General features: G+C 36.7%; 1 protein-coding gene across 2 annotated transcripts in view; it reads left to right on the top strand.

Annotated features, from left to right (window-relative positions):
- Ino80 (INO80 complex ATPase subunit) overlaps window positions 1–19,192 on the top strand; it is a 126,065-nt gene that overhangs the window by 21,105 nt on the left and 85,768 nt on the right. For both annotated transcript variants that reach the window (XM_003475702.4, XM_013158823.2), the window contains exons 2-8: window positions 5,977–6,162; window positions 6,402–6,571; window positions 6,663–6,730; window positions 8,369–8,527; window positions 11,366–11,486; window positions 12,614–12,828; window positions 19,074–19,127. In XM_003475702.4, the coding sequence (XP_003475750.1) occupies window positions 6,020–6,162; window positions 6,402–6,571; window positions 6,663–6,730; window positions 8,369–8,527; window positions 11,366–11,486; window positions 12,614–12,828; window positions 19,074–19,127 (930 nt within the window). In that variant the 5' untranslated portion in view covers window positions 5,977–6,019. The remainder of the gene's footprint in view (window positions 1–5,976; window positions 6,163–6,401; window positions 6,572–6,662; window positions 6,731–8,368; window positions 8,528–11,365; window positions 11,487–12,613; window positions 12,829–19,073; window positions 19,128–19,192) is intronic.

The raw sequence follows: 19,192 nt of genomic DNA on the forward strand, positions 1-19,192 counted from the left end.
AAGGGTCTTTGCACTGAGCTACATTTCAGCCTTTTTGAGTCTGAGACAATATTTTTTAAGAGAAAAATTCAAAACGTGATAGAGGGTAACGATTAATACATTGTCTATTATTATCTTTATTTATCTTCACTCAGAGTACAAGATATCTGCATTTAATTGTCCAAACAATTTTAGCTCAGACTTTCTTTACAGTAAACTAAGAAATTAGCAGTATAACTAACTTAACTATCACACGTGCACGCACATACATGCACACATATACACATTTGTACTTTTTCAGTTTCTCACACTAGGAAGACAATATGATATTTACACAGGTGAGTCTGATTTATTTCACTTATGTATGTATACCCACTAAACTATAAATACCTCAAATTTACCCTTCTTTATGGCAGAGTAGTACTCTATTGTATAAAAATACCACATCTTTTTTATCCATTCTACAGTTGGTGAACATTTAGGTTGTTTCCAAGATTGTGCTGCTATAAATATAGGTGAACATATTGCTGTGGTCTGATGTTTTTAATTATTCTGGGAAGATACCTAGAAGGGGAACAGCTAGGTCAAATGCAACGTCCAATCCTAGTTTTTTGAGGAATCTCCACAGATTTTTATACTGGTTGCACCAGTCTATACTCCCACCAACTGTGAAAAGGGTTCCTTTTTCTTCATAGCCCCTCTAGCATTTGTTATTGGTTGATTTCTTGATAATAGACATTCTTTTGGAGGTGAGGTGGAATCTCAGTGTTGTTTTAATTTGTATCTTAAATGATAGTGATGTTGAACTTTTTTTTGTATGTTTATTTGCTGTTTGTATTTCTTCATTTGAGAAGTGCATACTCATCTCAGATGCCCATTTTGGATTGAGTCTTTAAATTTGTAAGGTCTGAATTTTTTTTTTTTAAGTTCTTTATATGTTCTCAATAGTAATCCTTTGTCTGAGGTTCAGCTGGCAAACTTTTTTTCCCCATGCTGTGGGCTGTCTCTTCGATCTGCTGGTGGTTTCTCTTGCTGTGCAAACACTTTTTAATAAGATGAGATCCCAGTTGTTGATTCTTTGTGATAGTTCCTCTGTGATTGAGGATTGATTCATAAAATCTTTGCCTACACCAGAGTTTTCAAGAGTTTTACCTCCACTATCTTCCAGCAGATTTAATGTTTCTGTTTTAACATTTAGATCTTTGATCCATTCTGAATTTAGTTTGGTGCATGGTAAAAGATAGGGGCCAAATTTTAATCTTCAGCATGTGTAGAGCCAGTTTTTCCAGCACTATATATTACAGAGGCTATCTTTCTTCCAGTGAATGTGTTTGGCACCTTTGTCAAAGATAAGATGATTTAGTGGTCAGAAGATGTTTCTGATCTTTTAATCTATTCTATTGATCTTTGAGTCTGTTCCCCCCCCCCAGTACCACATTGTTTTTATCACAGTAACTTTCAAGTATAATTTTAGGTTAAGGATTGTGATGCTCCTGTCCTTACCTTTGTTTCCCGGGATTGCCTGTGCCATTCTAGGTTAAGACAGGATCTTGCTAAGTTACTAAATTACTCAGGCTGTAAATGTATGCCGGCATGCCTGCCTTAGAGTTTATGTATTTTAATTCATGTGTACATGTATAAAGATAAATTATTTGTTGCTCTCTAATTAATGGGAGTTTGCTGTATTTTAAAAGTCAAGTGAAACTGAGTGTGGTGGCATCTGTCTATAATCCTATCTGAGGCAGGAGGATTGCTGTGAGTTTGAGACTAGCCTGGGCTACATAGTGAGTCCAAAGACAGTCTGACAGTCCAAGGACATAGCAAGGCCCAGTCTCAAAAACAAAAACAAAAACAAAACAAAACAAAAGTAATAATAAAAACCAAGTGAGACATGTTAGATCTTAGTTTGTAAAAGAGAATCTATTGAAATCTTCATAAAATATTTTTAACATTCTTTTTTATGTTATCAAGACCAGTTACTTATATATCATGAAATTAACTCATGGAAATGTAGAATTCCAGCCGGGCATGGTGGCACATATATGTAATCTCAGCGCATAAGAGGCTGAGGTAGGAGAATTGCCATGCCTTCAAAGTCCAGGTTGGACTACGTAGTGACTGAAAGGCATCTTAAACAACATAATGAGATCTTTCCTCAAACAGCTATTGAAATAAGTAAATGAATGAATGAATGAATAATTCATTGTTATTTTGTGAATTTATACAATATGGTTTGAAAACATTTTTGATCCTTGCAAAGTTATTTGTACCTTACAAGTCATTTCTCGTTTTGCTCCCACATAGCCACTAATCTTTTTTCTTCAGCTTCCTTTTCTGAATATTTCATATAAATCTAATTATACAAAATATAGTTTTTATGTCTGGCTTCTTTTACTTAATGTTTTTGAGATTCATTCACATTGTTTTGGTTTTTTTCCTGCAATACTGGGGATTGAACCCAAGGTCTCATACATGCTAGGCAAGTGCTCTGCCACTGAGCTATTTCTCTACCCCTGTTGAAAAATTTTATTTTGAGACGGTATCTTGGTAAATTGCTCAGGCTGGAAAGGAACTGGGGTTATAGATGTGCATTGCTGTGACCCATTGGTTTGTTCCATTTTGTTTACTCATTCACCAGTTGATGGATGTTTGGAACTTTAATATGGAAAGTATTGTTATAAGTATTCACATAATAGACTGAGTAGAAGAGTGTGTGTTCATGTGTGTGCATTTTCTCTTGAGTAGTTAATATGAAGAAGGTCTATATGATACATTAATTCTGAGCTTTCAAGTACTGTCACATGTTTCCAGTGATAATAACTTAGTGTTTTTCTTAGCAGTGTATGAGGGTTCTAGTTTCTGTCTATCTGTCTCTCTCTGTGTCTCTGCCTGCCTCCTTTCTTACCTCCCTCCTTCCCTTCCTTTCTGTCTATTCCCCTCTCTTTGTAAAGTTTTTTGAGACTATGTAGTGAAGGAAGGCCTCAAGCTCAAGATCCTTCTGCCCCAGGCTCCTGCTGCTGGGATTGCAGATGTGGGCCACTGAGCCTAGTTGAGGATTTTGGTTTCTCTTTTCCTTTGTTGTCTGTACTGGTTATTGAATGCAGGACTTCATATTAGGCTACATGCCAGCTCCTTTCTTATTTTTCATATTGAGAAAAATTCTTACCAATTTGCTAAGTTGTCCAAGGTGGGCTCCAACAATTGTAGGTGTGTATCACTACACTACATCTGTCTAAAATGGTTGTAGTGTCGATATGGACAAACAGATTGCCCTCTTGCTTGCCTGCCTGTCCTTCCCTTCTTTCTTTGCTTCTTTTTCTTTTCTTTCTTCTTTTTTTTTTCTGTACTGAATATCAAACCCAGGACTTTGCACATATCAAGTAAGTACTCTGCCAATGATACACATTCTTAGATCCTTTATAAATTTATTTTAAAACAGGACTTTATCAAGTTGCCTAGGCTAGAGTTCCACTTATGCTCATGAGTATCCACCATGCCTGACTTTTTTATTGTCATTCTAATTGGGTAAAATGATATCTTGCTGTGATTTTAACATGTATTTATTGATGATGAATATTGTTGTATGTTAGCCATTTTATTATCTTTTTCAGTGAATCATCTGTTTAGAACCTTTTGCCCGTTTTTATTGCTCATTTGTCTTAGTGAGTTATGAGGTATTTATGTATTGTTCATACAGGACAGGTGATTTTTATTTTCTGCTGTGCTCATTGTCTTAACAATATCTTTTGTGATATAAAACTTAAATTTTGTTTCTATGTGTGTGTGTTCATGTGTATGTGTCTGTATTGCGAGTCGAAGCCAAGGACTTCATACTGGGCTATATCTTTATGCTTTTTGTATTTTTAAAATTTGAGACAAGGTCTGACAAGGTTGATAATTGCTTATGGAAGGCTCGAACTTGTGATCTTCCTGCTTCAGCCTTCCAGAGTGTTGGGATTACAGGCATGTACCATGACGCCCAACTAAAAACTTACACTTTGATGGTCTAATTTATGAATGTTTTCTTCCAAGGAGTGTGCTTTTTGATGTATCAAAATTTTTTGCTTAACCATGTTCAGTCATGAAGATTTTTTTCTTGTTATTTCTTTTTTTTTTTTTAATTTTTAAAAAAATTTTTTTGGTGCTGGGGATTGAACTCATGACCATGCCTGTAAGGCAGGTGCTTAATTCATCTTTTTATCTGCAGCTACCCGTTTCACCAGTGCAGTTTGTTAAAAGGCTATTCTGTCCATGGAATTTGCTTTACTATTTTTGTTATTCTGAGTACTTTGTCTTTGAACATAAATTTAAGAATCAGTGTCAGTTTCTGTGAAAAAACAGCTTTGTTGGGGTTTTGCCAGGGATTATTTTAAATCTGTAGTTTAACTGAAGGAAAAATTTTAACATTCTTTTAGTAGAAAAGAGTATAGTAGGACACTTTTAAAAATTACAATAAGAGAGGATAACTCAAAATGCAGATGCTAAGTTTTCCTTTAAAGCTTACTACAAATTAAAAATTTCTTATCTGAAATGCTTGTGACCAGAAGTATTTTAGATTTTAATGTTTTTGAGTTTTAAAATATTTGCATAAACTTAAATGGTTTTGTATCCCTAACCTGAAAAGCTCTGAAATCTGAAAGAGATGCTGAAAAAGTTTCAGAGCATTTTGTATTTCAGATTTTTAGATTAAGGATGTTCAGTGTATACTTAGTTTGTTAGATTGGGATCTTTTAAGAAATAATTTATACTGGGCATGGTATTTCACATCTATCATCCCAGTACTTGGGAATCTAAGAGGCAGGAGAATCACTGCATGTTTGAGGCCAGCCTGGCTGCATAATAAGTTCAAGGTCTTCCTGAACTCTTCTTTAGGTGGTGGTGGGGAAATGATATACATTTCTTGGCCTAGTGGTGCATGTCTGTAATCCCAGCACCTGGCAGGTTGAGGCCAGAGGATTGCTGTAAATTCGAGGCTAAGGTGGGCTACATAGTGAGACTCTGTCACAAAAAAGAAATAATGTATAATTTTTTTGAGTATTTACTTTGTGTCAAATGATGGTTAATTATTCTGAATTGTTTTATTATTTAATCCCGAATTAACCCCTTAAATCTTTAAAGATAGAAGATATGAAAATGGAAACAAAACTTTTATAAATAAGGAGTGTTAAGACAGGTTGAAGGGAGAAGAGAAGAATGGGAAAAAAGAAGATATGTCATGTACAGGCACAAATTCCTTATGATGAGTGTTATTATGTACATTAAAAATGTACCAATAAAATTTTTTAAAGAATATATTACATAAAAGACAATTTGGGAAAGTTGTTACATCTATTTTTCTGTAGTGAGGATATTGAAATTTTAACATTGTGTTTAACTATGGAAAGTGACGAGAGATACTCAGGGTCTACTTGTGTTTCACCTCACTTTCATTCTCTTTGCTCCAATTTTCTAAATTTTGTTTTTGGGGTTTGTGCGTGTGTGTATTTTGATTTTGGTTTTTGCACTGTAGCCCAGGCTGACCTCATACTTGGGATCTGCCTGCGTCAGCTGCTAAGTGCTAGGATTCCAGGTATGTGCTAATACTCATGGCTAAATTTTCTAAATCATTTTTAAATTTGATTCATAAATTTTACAAGGGATTGTAAAATACTCTGCCAGTATACCTATTCCTCTGTAAATGGGATACCTCACAAATACATATGAATATAATTACAGAATGAAGAAAGTTGCTATTTTATAGGTAATGCTGAGAACAAATGCTCCCATATTATTTTTCTCTGTGAGCTGTACATCAGTGAGCATGTGGTATAGATTTGCTGTGGTGTAGTATGAGTTTCCATTGCAATGACAGTGTCTGTATTTTAATATTCTTAAACTTTTTAACATCTGCCTTTTCATTTGGAGGCAATGTGTAATGAACTTTATCATGATTTTTGTATAGTTTGCTATCTTTCAGTGTCTTGTGTATATTTTTCATTATTTATTTCCATTCTACAGCCGTGCAGTTGGAGGTGCTTGTGCATGACGACAGATTTGTTCTATGGCCTCGGAGTTGGGTGCCGGGGACGATGGCAGCTGCAGTGAGCTGGCAAAGCCCCTCTATCTTCAGTACCTGGAGCGGGCCCTACGGTTGGACCATTTCCTGAGACAAACATCAGCTATTTTCAACAGGAGCATTTCTAGGTGTGTTGTGCTATCTTTGCAGTATAAAATTTTGGAACATTTCTAAATCCCATCCCTGCAGGTTTTGGTTACAATATTTTATGATTTTTATTATGTTTGATAGATTCTTTTCTCTTCATTCAAGTAATATGCAGTCACCTTTTTAAAAGCATAACTCTTGTATAAAGTGTCCAGGTTTACTAACATTAACTTATAATATATTGCTATAATTTATGATTTCACTGTTGTTCAATTTATAGTGATGACAGTGAAGATGGACTGGATGACAATAATCCCTTATTGCCCCAGTCTGGGGATCCCTTAATACAAGTAAAGGAAGAGCCTCCAGATTCATTGCTGGGTGAAACTTCTGGAGCAAGCAATTCTGGAATGTTAAACCCTTATTCACTCAATGGAGTTTTACAGTCAGGTCAGTGTGGTGTGAGATTCTTTTTTGGACTATCCTTTTGCTTGGAGCAGTTGTTCTTTCATTTTTTTTTTCTTTGTGTTTCTTTATACAGAATCAAAATCTGACAAGGGAAATTTATATAACTTCTCTAAATTGAAGAAAAGCAGAAAGTGGCTAAAGGTAAGAGATGGCTGAATGTTTATAATCAAAACAGTTTATAAAATTAGGAAAAGTTACCAACACATTCTGACAGAATGCCATATATTTTCCAGATAGACTTCATTTATACTGGATATGGGTGTTTGGATTTGTTTTTTATTTCTTTGTTTTATGGGGAAAAAAAGGACTAATATATATCATGTACAGGTACAAATTCCTATGATGATTACAATCCTTATGTATATCTAAATTGTACTAGTAAACTTAATTTTTAAAAAGATAGCATTTCACCTGATTTCTGAATGATCAGAGTCATTTGAAGGTCTGAGTAAGACCGTTACAGTCAGAAGAAATAATTGCAAAGTCATGAGAAAAGAAGTAACAGTATGTTTGGAAAAGGAAGGCTAGAGCAGCTGGAGCACAGTAAAAAGCACTGGTTGAGATGGGACTAGAATCTGATCACATAGGGCCTCAGATGCTGTTACAGAATCTGTGTTGTACTCTAACTACCGTCATAAGCTATATAGCTTATGAATGGAGTGTAGGATTTCTTCTGTTGCATCTTGTCAGCATGAGGGAGATAATGAGTTCAATCTCCAGCACCAAGATAGATAGTAGATAAATAGATGGAATGACTGTTGCATATTTTTCCTGTGCAGATCTCAAAGAAACTTAAATCTTTCATTGTTACCACTGTGTTTCTTGGAAGACTCGTATATAAATGGTCTTGATTTTCTCCTTATTAGTAAGTTTTTAGGTTATTGAGAATATAGAAATACAGAAATCTTTATGCTTAGCCATCACAGTTTTAAAAATTAAGATATAAGTTGAGATAAAGTTTAGTCTTTTAAAGTGTACAGTTTAGCAATTTTTAGTGTCTTCATGAAGTTGTTATATCTAGTTTTAGAACATTCCATCATTCTAAAGAGATACTCTACCCTCATTAGACTCTTTTCCCCATTCTGTAGTTCCACCAATCCCTTGAAGCCACTAATCTGCTTTCTGACTCTTGATTTGTATGTTCTAGGTATTTCAGATAATTTTTTGTTCTTTTTTTTGAGTTAAGATCTTGATCTGTAGGTCAGGCTGGCCTTGAACTATGTAGTTCAGATGAGCCTCAAACTCACAGTGATCCTTCTACCTCACCTTTCAAAGTACTAGGATAACAAAGGTGTGCTACTACACCTGGATGATTTCAGTTACATTTAATTATAAGCTTTCATAACTGGCTTTCACTTGGCATGTTTTCAAGATTCTTTTATGCTGTGGTCCATAGTTAGTACTTTGTACCGTTTTATCAATTCATCAGTTAATGGATAGATTGTTTCTCTCTTTTTGGCCACCACAGCTTGCTTTTTATTTTTTTCTTTTAAAAACCCTATAGATGTGTGTGGGTATGTGTTGTTTTGTTTGTCTTCATATTTGATATTTAGTTTAAATATCTTATATATAGTAAAAAGTACTTTGTCCAATGTGGCCTTGTTCCTGTTGGGTTTAATTACATCCTTTTGTTTTTCAGTTGAGTTGATGAAGACTAGTATAAGGAAACTGAAATGATTGTCCTCCAGCTGTCTTTATTTTAGAGTCTGAAAAAAATGCGTGGTAGTAAGTGGAATTGCTTCTCAGCCAAAGTTGTGTTTCCATTTTCACCCCTTTCAGAGCATTCTTCTTAGTGATGAATCTAGTGAGGCAGATTCTCAGAGTGAAGAAAATGATGAAGAAGAAGAACTCAATCTCAGCAGAGAAGAACTTCACAACATGCTTCGACTACACAAATATAAGAAGCTTCATCAAAATAAGTATAGTAAAGACAAGGAGGTGAGACTCTCAAAAGAAAACTCAGACCTTCATGCTGGATATTCCCTCTTCTTTCTGGTTTGTAGTCATTAGGTAGTAGTAGTTGTTAACAGCTTTCTTTGTTTTGAGGCAGGCTCTGACCATGCAGTTTTTGGCTGACCTTATACTACATAGCTAACCAATGCTGGCCTCAAATTTGGCCAGTACTTACAGTGATCTTCCTACTTTATTCTCCTGAGGGCTGGGATTACTGGCATGCATATGTGTATGTTTGTGTTTGTGTGTGTGTACTACTGCACCCAGCTCTGCACAGCCTGAGATACAGGTTGCTTAACAAAAATTCAGTCTGTTATGTGCAATTCAGTCGATTTTAGTATTTTCACAGAATTGTGTTATCGTTGTGTTTATCTAGAACATTTTCAACACCTTAGGAAAAAACTTCATATTCCTAAACTGTTGGCCATCATTCTCTTTTTCTCCTTTATTGTCAGGCAACCACCAGTCCTCCTTTCTGCATCAATGTGCTCATTCTAGACATGTCATTCAAATGAAATTATGCAATGTATGATCCTTTGTGTTTAATTTCTCTTGTTTAGTGTAACGTTACCAAGTTTATCAGTGATGTAGTAGTGTTACTTATATTTCATTCCTTTTGACTGCCAAATATTATATTTATACCATATTTTATTTACTCATTTAAAAAAATTTTTTTTGTACCAAGGATGGAACTCACAACCTTACGATTGCTGGGCAGGTGCTTATATCCATGAGCTAAATCCCTGACCCTGTATCATATGTTATTTGTCTTTTCTTTGGTTGATGAACTGATTGAGTTATTTCTACTTTTTGGCAGTTAATATTGCTGTGAAGATTTGTGTGCAAATTTTCATATGGATATGTTTTCATTTCTCTTGGTTATTGATGTATTTGGTCTTTGGAAGTACTATTTTAGAAAAATCCCTCTTAATGTTAGAAAGATGATAGCTGTTTTTGTTTTTGTGGTACTGGGAATTGAACCTAGGTCTCATGCATGCTAGACAAAAATTGTATGGTAGTTCTAAGTAACAACTAGTTGGACACTGTTACCAGAGCCTTCTGATTTTTCACATAAATGTAGCTCATTGTACATGGTGAACAATAGCACATTTAAAGATTAACAGTTGGTCTAAACTTAATTCAGAGAGGTTTGAATAATATGTTAAAACATATAAGCTTATAGAAGTGAATATCTTAACAATTTTGATAGTGTTTCTTTTTTGTTTTGTTTGTTTAAGTTTGTCTTTTTTTTTTAGACAAGGCCTTGACAGTCCTCTGATATCAGCTTCCTGAGTGCTGGGGTTACAGGAATGTACCACCATACCTGTTTAAATTTGGTTTTTGAGACAGGTTCTCACTAGGTAGCCTCAGCTGGCCTTGAATTTCCTATGTTACCCAGGTTGACCTGGAACGCTTGACCTGGATCCTCCTGCCTCAGTCTGCTGCTGAGTGCTAGGATTATGTGTCACCTCACTTGGTCATGTCTCTTTGATGCTCCAAATATTTGCCTGCCTGCTTGCCTGCCTATCTGTCTGTCTGTCTGTCTTTTTTTCCTTTTTGTGGTACTGAGGATTGAACCCAGGGTTTTTGCACTGAGCTCTGTCACAACCCTTTTTAACTTTTTTTTATTTTTGAGATATGTTCTCACTAAGTTACCTAAGTTACCTTGGCTTGAATTTGTGATCTTCCTGCCTTAGCTTTCCAAAATGCTGGGATTACAGGTGTGCTGCACCATACCTGGCCATGTTTATTCTTAAAGTCTAGATCTAAGGCAGTGGACCATTCACTTGCTAATTTTAAGAATTGAAGTAAAAGATACATATAAGAAACTTTGTAGGCTTCTAGTATATAATATGATAATAGTTTAGTTTTTACCCTGACAGTGGACCTTGTAATAGTTCTTCATGTGGTTGGACTACTTGTTTGGCCATGACCCAAGAACAAACGATCTACTTGATTTTTTTTTTTTTTTTTATTCTCTCCCCTGAAACAAGGTCTTGCTCTGTAGTTCAGGCTGGCCTTGAACTCACCAGGTAGCCCCAGAACTTGCCATGATCTTCTTGCCTCAGCCTTCCAAGTTGCTGTAATTTTAGGTGTGCATCACCACATCCAGCTACTGGATTTTAATTATTTTCATGTTTGTCTTAGTAATAAATGAGGAAATATGAGATTCGTGGGTTAATTTAAATGTTTGAAAGGATTTAGTGCCTCTTGGATGGGAAAATTATTCATATATTAGAATTCTGACAACACAGGTGCCATCCATAATAATGGCAGCCTGTCTTAGTAGAATGTGAAGGAGGGAAGTCTTGAAAGATTGCAAAGAGTCTTGGGATGTAGCTTAGCACAGCGCTGCCTGATAAGCACAAGGTCCTAAGGTTGATTCCTAGAACCCCTCACCCTACCATAAAGATTGGAGAATTGGGATGACTGATAAATGAAAGGCAGAAGCCAACCTAGTATGTCTGTGAATTAATTGGTAATAGGCATATGGTTTATTTCTTGTTGACAAATTTCCAAAATGAGACCATTTTGTAGGAAATTAATTTCATCTCACATGTATGTAAGGAATAAATAAAAATTCAGAAGCTGGAAAGTTTTACCTTTCTTAAGTTTTTCCAGCCGCTTGTCTTATGCATAGTAGTTGAACCCATTTTACTTTGAAATTAAGGAAATTTTTCAATGTATTAAATTCCTGTTGGTCTCTATTGGGAAGAATATTTAAGACCTGTGATTGATTTCCTTTGGGTTAGCATTCTTTATTAAGTATGACTTGAAAACTGCACTGTAAAACACAAAGCCCATCACAGTCTTTGCCTTCAGTTACAGCAATATCAGTACTACAGTGCAGGCCTGCTGTCAACGTATGACCCCTTCTATGAGCAGCAACGGCACTTACTTGGACCCAGAAAAAAGAAATTCAAGGAGGACAAGAAACTTAAAGGTTAGCATGCTGAACTGTCTTGCACATGTATTCATTAGTTTCAGAATTTTTTGTGGCCTGCTGGTGCTTTTGGGTTTTAGACATAATATAAAGTATAAAGAAATAGTAGAAATTTCTTTAATCTGAACAATCCTAGGCTTTCCTTTCTAATTAGTAGTATTGTTTGCCTTTTTTCACATTAGGTTTATATGGTCTTTCTCATAATTAGAAAGATTTAGAAATTACAGGTTCCTAGCCAAAAGTTTAGGCCAGTTAGTTTATTTCTTTTTACTTTTGAATTCTCTCCCAATGTTAACAGTGTTCTGGATGGGAAATGGTTAGTTGTGCACAGGGAAATATGAAGAGTAACGTGAAGCATTTGGGATGAATTACAGTTGTTGCTGTCTGAGGTGATTTAAAATAGATACCTCCTGATGATCTTCAGTAGTGTTTGCATGTTTGTCAGGAAGTGTCCTTCCTTCCTTACTGAGCTCTAAGCAGCTGGAAACTGCAGAGGACACAGGAAGGGAAAGTTTTAAACTAGGTCTGTAATGCAGATTTTGTTCCCTTGAAGACATGAACTTTACTCGAAAAGCCTCTTTTTGGCCTTTTTTCCTGTCTCCTCCCCACCCCATCTTTTTTATATTCTGCATGTTCTCATCCTCCACTACTGTCAAACTGACATAAATTTTCATTCCATGTATGATTTTTTTCCTCATAAATTTGAGTGTCTTATCCACTCACAGGTTATTTTTCTCTTTGCCACTTTCCTGTAGCTACCTTACACTGCCACTAGGTAGAAGTTACATTTCCTTCCTTTTGACTATTACTTGAGCCCAGTGATGTTTTGTAAATCTTTGCTAGTGTTAAGTTCAACAGAAATTTGGGTCTTGGATTTTATTCTATATTTCTTTTTGATGTAAGTGGAGAGTATCTAATGTTGTTTTCCAAGTTTGTGAGATCTTTCTCTTGAAATATTTATGGATCTGAATAAATACAGGGAGACACATTGGCAGTTTGGGGTAGGACAAGGAAAGGAACCAGAGTTTTCTTAAAGTGATCAGGATGTGCCGTGGCATCCTTCTGTGTAAGAGGAGAGATCCAGCTTTTGCGCATCTGTTTCCTTTGTGCATCTGTTTCCTTTGCAGCCAAGTTGAAAAAGGTGAAGAAAAAAAGACGAAGAGATGAAGAGCTTTCCTCTGAAGAATCCCCTCGTCGTCACCACCATCAGGCCAAAGTTTTTGCCAAGTTTTCTCATGATGCACCTCCCCCTGGCACCAAGAAGAAGCACTTATCCATTGAGCAGCTTAATGCTCGTCGCAGGAAAGTATGGCTCAGCATTGTGAAAAAAGAGCTACCAAAGGTAAGGACTGCAGATGCCTGCCAGCCAGTGGTGCAGGAGAATGCTTTCTTTTCACACTTTCTGAGAAGAGGCTATGACAGCTGCATCCCTGACAGATAGGAAGTCAGAAAGGAAACTAAGGTGTTGAATTAGACATTGCTGGGTAGTACAGTATTCAGTTAACTTTTTCTAAAATTTGGTCAGAATTCACAAGACCGTGGTTACATTTTAAAAATACACAAAAACCAGAGGCAGATATGCTGGGACTCATGGACAAAAGGCAGTGAGCTAGACCAAGAGGTTGGTGCGTAGTGCTTAAGCTTGGGGTTTGCTGAAAGAGCAAACAGATTAATGAATAACCTCATCTTCTGAATTCACATTCTGCTCACAGAGCACATAGGCTTTTATTTTAATAGTGACAATGACAGTGATGATAAGCCAGGTATAGTATATAGATATACAGGCACTGAGGCTGCCTGTCATCCCATCTCTTGGAGAGGCTGAGGCAGGAGGATTTCAAGTTTGGGTCTAGCATGTGCAACTTAGTGACTTAAAGTGCTGGATAGTTTTGAGCATGATAGCGCATGTATGTAATCCCAGCATTTGGGAGGCTGAAGCAGGAAGATCACCATGAGTCTGAGGCCAGTTTGGGCTACATAGTGAGTTCATGGCCAGCCTGTCTCACAAAACAAGACAAAACAAAACTCAGAACAGACAAAATTCTGGATAGCAAATTCAGGGTTAATTCTTGTTTATGCTACGCTAGTGCTTTAAAAATGAGCTATAGCCCCAGCCCTGTATATCTTAGCCAAGTATTCAAAACAGCTATAATTTAATCCTGTAAATTGTGACATTTCTGGGCATGATAGTGGGTGCCTATAATCTCACCACTCAGGAGCTGAGGCAGGAGGATTGCTGTAGGTTTGAGGCCAGCCTGAGCTTACACATAATACAAGGCCCGTTTGAATGACATAGCGAGACCCTCTCTCAAAAATGAAACAAAAAATTGTCACAGTACAAACTCCTTGATGTAATGCACTGAGAATAACGTATTTCTGTGACATTCTTGCAAAATGCATTCTTTTTTTTTGCGTAGAACTTGTGCATTTATTTGCAGTCTGTTAACCCATTTAGAGCTACTAAAGTTTCTTCTTAAATCTGCTTTCACATGGAACAAGGACTTGAGATGCTTGTCCATCTCTCACGATTTTATCACGTTTTTATCGTAATTGTTTGTTTGTTCATTTGACACAGGATCTCACTGTGTATCCAGGCTGGCCTTGAACTATAACTTCATTTTAATCTTGGGAAGAAAAAAACCCCAGAAAAGCCAAATTAGGGGATATAACTGAGTCATATTTTTTCAAAATTGTCAACAATATAAAGGAGAAAGATTTAGGAAATACTGACCTGAAGAGTTTATAGAGAAAAGCAGGCATGTAGGATCTTGCAAATGATCCTGGAGTAATAAAAGGATATTAGTGGAAACATTCTTGATGTATACTGTAGCTTAGTTAATAATATTGTATCAGGGACCTTGGGATATAGTTCAGTAGGAGTGCTTAGCATTCACAAGGTCCTGAATTCAGTCCCCACCACGAGTTTGAGACCAGCTTAAAGCAAGGATGGATGAATGAACGAGTGAACGAATGAGTGAATGAATGCGTGAATAATAATAGTAATAATGTTGTATCAATGTTGCTTTATTTTTTTTAATTGTTCTGTTATTATATGTAAGATGCTAAAATTAGGGAAGCAGGGAAAGAACTATAAAAATCGCACTATTTTTGTACTTTTTCTGAGTCTAAATTCAGATTTGAAATTTTTTTGAATACATAACAAGAATAATTTAAATATGCCATACATGTTTTGTCTTTAGCAATTGTTTACTTCATTAGCTATAATTACATAAATGTATACTTTTTTCTCAACCATTTTTAGGCTTAATTTGAGACTATGCTAAACTTTTTCCTAAATAATGTATTTTCTTTTTTAATATTTTATTTAAAAGATAATAAAGCCCAAACAAAACAAGAATAAAGCCGATCAAAACAAAGCTGTGAAAGTGGTACAGATCTTCGAAGCAGGATAATGGGAAATCAACAGTGGCTACCATAGTATAACTTGTTATATTCACAATAGTTGTCCATTCTATCAGACATAGTAAAATCAAATAAAAAAAAACAATAAAAACAGCATTGAATAAAACAAAACAATAAATCGGAACAAAACAAAACAGAACAATATTGGACAAGACAGAAGGAAATTCCCATATTTGCTATATTGCATACTGCTATCCTTCTAATAGTTGCTCAGACTAATGGCCCCAGGCCTGCAGAATTAATCAGATAATAAAAGCATTCAATTGTTTTTGTAGCTCGGTGGCTACCAACTCATTCTGTCCTCTGAACCAGACTTGTTTGATGGGAAGGGGTGCTTCTTGATTCTCAGCCCATGCAGGTTGGTTCACAGGGAGGGGCAATCTGGCTTCTCTCTTCCTGGGCCCCCTGTGACTTACACGGCTACCAAAGGGCAAATTGGCTTCTTCTTGGCTTTGATGTGCTCCTCCCATGTCATCTCTGTCTTTCCTTCCCTTCCCCTTCCCCTTCCCCTTCCCCTTTCCCTTCCCTTTTCCTTCCCTTTTCCTTCCCTTTTCCTTTCTTTTCCTTTCCTTTTTTCTTTTTCGAGACAAGGTCTCACTGTGCAGTTTCCCTTCCCTTCCCTTCCCTTCCCTTCCCTTCCCTTCCCTTCCCTTCCCTCCCCTCCCCTCCCTTCCCCTCCCCTCTTTTTCAAGACAAGGTCTCGCTGCGCAGTTTTCCTTTCCTTCCCTTCCCTTCCCCTTCCCTTTCCCCTTCCCCTTCTCCTTTCCTTTTTTTCTTTTTCGAGACAAGGTCTCGCTGTGCAGTTCAGGCTGGCCTTGAGCTCATTTTGTAGCCCAGGCTGGTTTTGAATTTGCAAGGATCTTCCTGCATCAGCCTTCCAAGTGCTGGGATTATAGGTGTGAACCACCACACCTGGCTTTCAATGTATTTTTTAAGGAAAAGTACATTCTGTATATACATTTATGCTAATGTTATCGATATTAGGAATGTTACTAATATTATAAATATTAGTAACAGTGATACACTACTATTATCTGTTCCTCAGTCTGTATAAAAATTTTACTGGTGGTCCTAATGATGCCTTTTTATTTTTAATTTTTATTTATCTACTTGCTTATTTATTAGTAAATACTAGGGACTGAACCCAATGTCTCACAAATGCAATGAAGCCCTTTTAAAATTTTTTGAGATAGTATTCCCAAGTTGGCCAGGCCAGCCTCAAACTTGTGATCTTCCTGCCTCAGTGCAAAATAGCTAGAATAACAAGCATGGTCCACCATGCCCAACTTTGAACAACTTCTATATAATTCTTCCTCCTATACCACCCCAGTTCAGTCCAGAATCCAATCTAGGACTGTTGTGTGTAGTTGTTATATCTCTTTAATCTGAAATAATCCTCAACCTTTGTCTTCTTTGTTTCAGACTTTCTTATTTCTGAAGAGTATAGAGCTATTGTTTTATAGAATGTGTCTGAAGTTGGGTTTGTCTCCTGTTTCTGCAGGATTATATTTGATTTTTGCATTTTGACAGGAGTATCACAGAACTGATAAATCCTTTTTGGTATATTATATCAGATGACAATATATCTGCCCCAAAATTGATAATACTAGCTTTGATCCCTTAGTATGCTAGTACTTCACTACTATAAAATTACTGTTTTTTTTCCATATAGCAATTTGCATTTCTGGAGAAATAATTTATTATATGAGCACTTTTGTTGGGAAAGTCACAGGCAAACCTGCTTTTGTACCTGATGAAGAAATTTTAAATGAGGTGTGGTGGCACATGCTTATAATCACAGCACTTGGAAGGTTGAGGCAGCATGATTGCTGTGAGTTCAAGGCCAGTTTGAGCTACATAGTGGGTTGAAGGCCAGCCTGAACTACATAGCGAGACCCTATGTTAGAAATAACAACAAAAAAGAACTTTTAGATGATGGCCATCTTGTGATAAGAAAAGGCTTTTAAGTGGGAATATTTGAGGTTGTTGGCTTGTAAACACTAAAAATTCTCTTTTTCCTGAAGGAGGTAGTCTGTGGTAAGAACATTATAGAAATGGCTTTTGAATTCTCTGTGTAACTGTATTGTATTTTACAGTATTGAACACTGAAAGCAGGTCCTTTCTCTTGCTAGCCAAGCACTGTACCTCTGAGCTAAAATCCCCAGTGCTCCATGTAGTTTTGAACTAGTGTCTTCAGCACCAGCTGAGTAGCATTGCATTCAGCTTTCCTTTCTGTCTTCAGTTTTATTTATTAAGCATATTCTTGTTTGTTCATTTGCTTTAGGCCCGAGTGGAAGACTTAGTAGATTCGATCCCCAGTACCGATAAAAATGGAAGACTTAGTAGAGCTGCACACTAGGTTCTGGGTTGCTAAGTCATCTTGTGTTTGATCAGCCTTGAGATTTTTTTTACTAGAAGAGATGAAGCTTAAATGGTTGCAAAATGTCAGTAGTAATGGGAATAAATTTACCGAAGTTTGTAATTAGGGTAGCATCCCAAACTGGGAAACCTCTCTTTTTCTCTCCTTTCCACCTGGTGGCCTTGGTATCTCAGGTTGGTAGATTGGTCCTTGAAAGCAATAAGTGTGTGTGTGTGTGTGTGTGTGTGTGTGTGTGTGTGTAGTGTGCAGTATGGGGATTGAACATAGATCTTTGTGTACTTGAGTTACATCCCTACCTTTTAAAAAATTTTTTATTTTGAGATATGGATGTGCTCTCTTCAGCACATATATTTGGAGATAGTGTCTCATTAAGTTGTCTGGGTTATGTTGGGCCATGTGATCCTCTTGCCCCAACCCTCAGAGTGCTTGGATTATAAATGTGTACCACTATGCTTGGAAACAAATTTTTTGTCTGGGTAGTGTTAAGATTTGGATAGGTAACATTCTCCTGTCTACTTCAGGACAGGATAACTTAGATTCTTCCCAAAAATATACAGAAAACTCTGTTCAAGGTAGCTGTAACACTAGTTTGTTCTTTTCTTTTTTTAAAGGGGGAAAGATTTATTTAGCCCACAATTTGTAGAGGTTTCATTCCCTTATTGGTTGGTTCCAAAGCAGGGTAGCACACAGCAGGATGACAGTGCTACATGGTGAAGAAAGATAGCAAAAGAAACAAGAGAAGGAGGGAGGGAGGGAAGGAGGGAGAAAAGACAAGTTTCTTTCTGTCCCTTAAATATCCAAGTCCAAATCTCTGCAATGTAAGGCAAACTTTTAGCTGAGAGCACCTGTACAAATGAAAAGAAAGTTAAACACGTCCAGCATTCAATGGCACAAGATTGACGTTTCTATTCTAAAGGTTACAAATGGGGGTACAAAGAATGGGACCAAAGCAAGTCCAAAATCCAGCAGGGCAAACATTAAGTCCTGAAGTTGCAAGAGCATGCAAGGCAATATGTGGCAAGATGTGAACTCCAGAGTGCTTGGATGGCTCCTCCCCTAGGACACTGCCGGTGGTTATTCCTCCCATGACTTCTTTTGGGCCGGCTCTGCGTCATCCTTGCAGTTTTCCTCAGATGAACCACGATCTTGACTTCTCTACACTTTGGGGATCTCCACTGAACCTTTGGCTTCACCCTTACAGCTTCACACATTGATCTTTTGGGGCCATATTGTCTGGCCTCTCAGACTTTGTGAAATCTGAATGGAAGCTTTCCTGAAGCCACAAATTCTTTCATTCTTCATGCACCTAAAACCAATACCATGTAGATGATGCCTGCTTGCTAACACAGCAGTGAGGCTTCCCTCTCTCTTGACTGGAGGAGTCAATGCTTGAATTGCTAAACACTTTGAATCCAATTCCAAGGAACCATCGCCATTCTGGAACTTAGTACTCTCAATGCTAGTTTATTCTTAATGTTTCTTTAATAATTTTTTATGTGCCAAAATAGTACATCTATGTAGCTTTAAAAAGTAATATATCGGGCTGGGGATTTAGCTCAGCGGCATAGGCGCCTGCCTTGCAAGTGTGTGGTCGTGAGTTCGATCCCTGGTACCAATAAAAAAGAGAAAAAAAAAACAAAAAAGAAAAAGTAATGTAGCATGCATGTTTATAATTGACAGTTTATTTTTAAGTCCTTAGGAATTGAATAAAAAATACTGTCAGTCTACATAATCTTATTTCAATAAATGAATCCTAAAAGAAATTTTACTTTTAAATCTTTTAGGCCAACAAGCAGAAAGCTTCAGCTCGGAACCTGTTTCTCACTAATAGCCGAAAGGTAACATTGTAGTTTTGTATTTTCTGCTTCATTTTCTTTTCATGCATTCTTGCTAGTATTCTTTT

The sequence above is a fragment of the Cavia porcellus genome, unplaced genomic scaffold (assembly GCF_034190915.1).
Source record: "Cavia porcellus strain 051 isolate PalLab524CR breed Dunkin Hartley unplaced genomic scaffold, mCavPor4.1 scaffold_6, whole genome shotgun sequence".
NCBI classification, from domain to species: domain Eukaryota; kingdom Metazoa; phylum Chordata; class Mammalia; order Rodentia; family Caviidae; genus Cavia; species Cavia porcellus.